The 2,059-nt window shown below is 32.8% G+C and overlaps 1 protein-coding gene across 1 annotated transcript; it reads right to left on the bottom strand.

Annotated features, from left to right (window-relative positions):
- Nucleotides 1-1,744: 1,744 nt before the first annotated feature.
- Nucleotides 1,745-1,798, bottom strand: Tsp_10598a (hypothetical protein; the record flags this gene model as incomplete). Its single annotated transcript, XM_003372301.1, has 1 exon — nucleotides 1,745-1,798. A coding segment is annotated over one exon (54 nt), but the record flags the coding sequence as incomplete, so codon positions are not given.
- Nucleotides 1,799-2,059: the final 261 nt, after the last annotated feature.

Genomic DNA, 2,059 nt, shown 5'->3' with positions numbered 1-2,059 from the left:
TGCTCCATTCTTTAAACCTGCAATAATGATATTAAATCAAAATTGTCCTCACTTTATCACCCCAGTAGAATTACAAAAAATATAATCATTAAATGCTATCTAATTAAAAAATAACTGTTTATACAATGAGTATACAAAGTTTTAAAAAAATAAAAAGCAGAAAAATGGAATACTTGTCAGTAATTCCGCAACCGACTTCAGCAGCTACTTAACGCCCGTAATGAACTCAGAGAACGTTCAACGATGCTACTAATTGCCACGTAAATTAAACAAACAAACGCACCCTTACTGATGATAAGGCAGCGTTATAGCGATAGTTATTTGCATAATGCAGCGTTGGAAACCGGTTTTTAGTGCGTTAGAACTTTTGGCTGAAGATAAAGTCTAACCTAAGCCATAATATGAGCAGAAGAAATGCACTGCTAAATTCTATCAATAAGGAAAGGACTATTTGAAAATTTAAAAATGACCTTGACATTTACAATTCAGTCAAAATATAAACTATCTGACAAAAAACGCCATAACAAAACAAAATTTCACTTAGCCAAAACACACCTACGTAGGTCTGAAAATTTTCTTAAGTCGGAAAACCAACTAGCTCAAATGAAGCTAATTTTAAGTGAACAATTTGCGGGGAAAAGCTTGCTTATGGTCAATTGAAAGTACATGTTAGCTATTGCAAAGGTGATTTTCGAAAGACCATATTTTAATAATAGATGAACAATGCGTACAACGTGTATTTAATGAATCTTAATTGTACGGAAATTCGGCGATTATTATGTCACCTATTATCTGATTTTGAGAATTCTTCATACAATATGTTGAGAAATTATGCTCAATATCGATTCTAAATTATATTGTTAACCAATTAAGACTTATATATGAAAAAGCTGCCACTTACTGCTAAATTCGTCATCTTCTCATCGTTAATGTTCATTGTCTTTGAATGTTGATTGAAAAATTATTTTTCAGAAATTATTCCAAAAAATAATAATGAATAAAAAGCAAAAATAGTGTTTGGATTCAATGTTTGTCTTCACTCAATTTTCCCATCAAAACGCTGAGCTACCATCCACGGACGGCCTCAAACTGAAATGATTTCTATTAGGTCAACAAAGCCAACGATGTCGCATGCAAATTTTTATTTTATTCATTTCTGCTGATAAATATGGCTACTGTAGATTTTTCATTGCTCTTTATTTACTTAATGCTCTCTGTTTGTGGAGAAAATTTAATTGGAGCTTTGCCAAACATATAAACCCTTCTCGCTACACAATTACCCTGTCCATTGTGTATTTGGTGGACGTTTCTCCAAATGAATTCGTATCTGTCGTGATGTAGGTATTAGAATTCATTAAAATGCAAAATGTAAATGCAAAATTCAATGCATTGATTTGCTGCTAAATTAGTTAAATGACGTCACCCGAAAACTGAGGTTAATTACATGTTTTTTTCTGTTTTCATGGATAATTCAAAAATAATTAGAATAAAAAAGCAATGATATAAACCAATATGAGTTACAATGCATTTTAATTGTAAATTAATAAGGTAAAATCACGCAACTCGAAACAACAGATTCACAGAAAGCACTTTTTATTGAAAAATAAACGAGACTTTAATAGCCGATTTTGTAATTAGACGAGTCTCGCTTGTAAATAACGGCTGGCGTGAGCAAAAAGAGACTCTGTCGACCAATTGGAAAATTCCGTGCCAAGCAATCATGTTCGGCGTGAGCGAAAAGAGACTACGCGGGCAAATGTTGGACGAAATGTGAAGCGTCACACCACCACGCTAGTATCTAAAAAAGGCAATGTAAATACAATATGAGTTGTAATGCATTTTAATTGTACATTATTACGAAAAACCACGCATCTCAAACAACAGATCCATAGAAGCACTTTTTTATTGAAAAAAAAGGATAACAACACGTAAACGGTAAAAAATGGAAAAAATAGTTGTAATAATACAATAAGTATGCAAATTTAAGGCGGTTCATCAGAACATCCACCTAATACTCTGTGTCATGCACGACAGAAATGTGACCGGGAGATCCTTTCTC

Source organism: Trichinella spiralis (assembly GCF_000181795.1).
Source record: "Trichinella spiralis strain ISS 195 chromosome Unknown Scfld9, whole genome shotgun sequence".
Taxonomy (NCBI): domain Eukaryota; kingdom Metazoa; phylum Nematoda; class Enoplea; order Trichinellida; family Trichinellidae; genus Trichinella; species Trichinella spiralis.
Note: the sequence above shows the minus strand (reverse complement) of the source record. Positions and strands in the feature narration are given on the sequence as shown.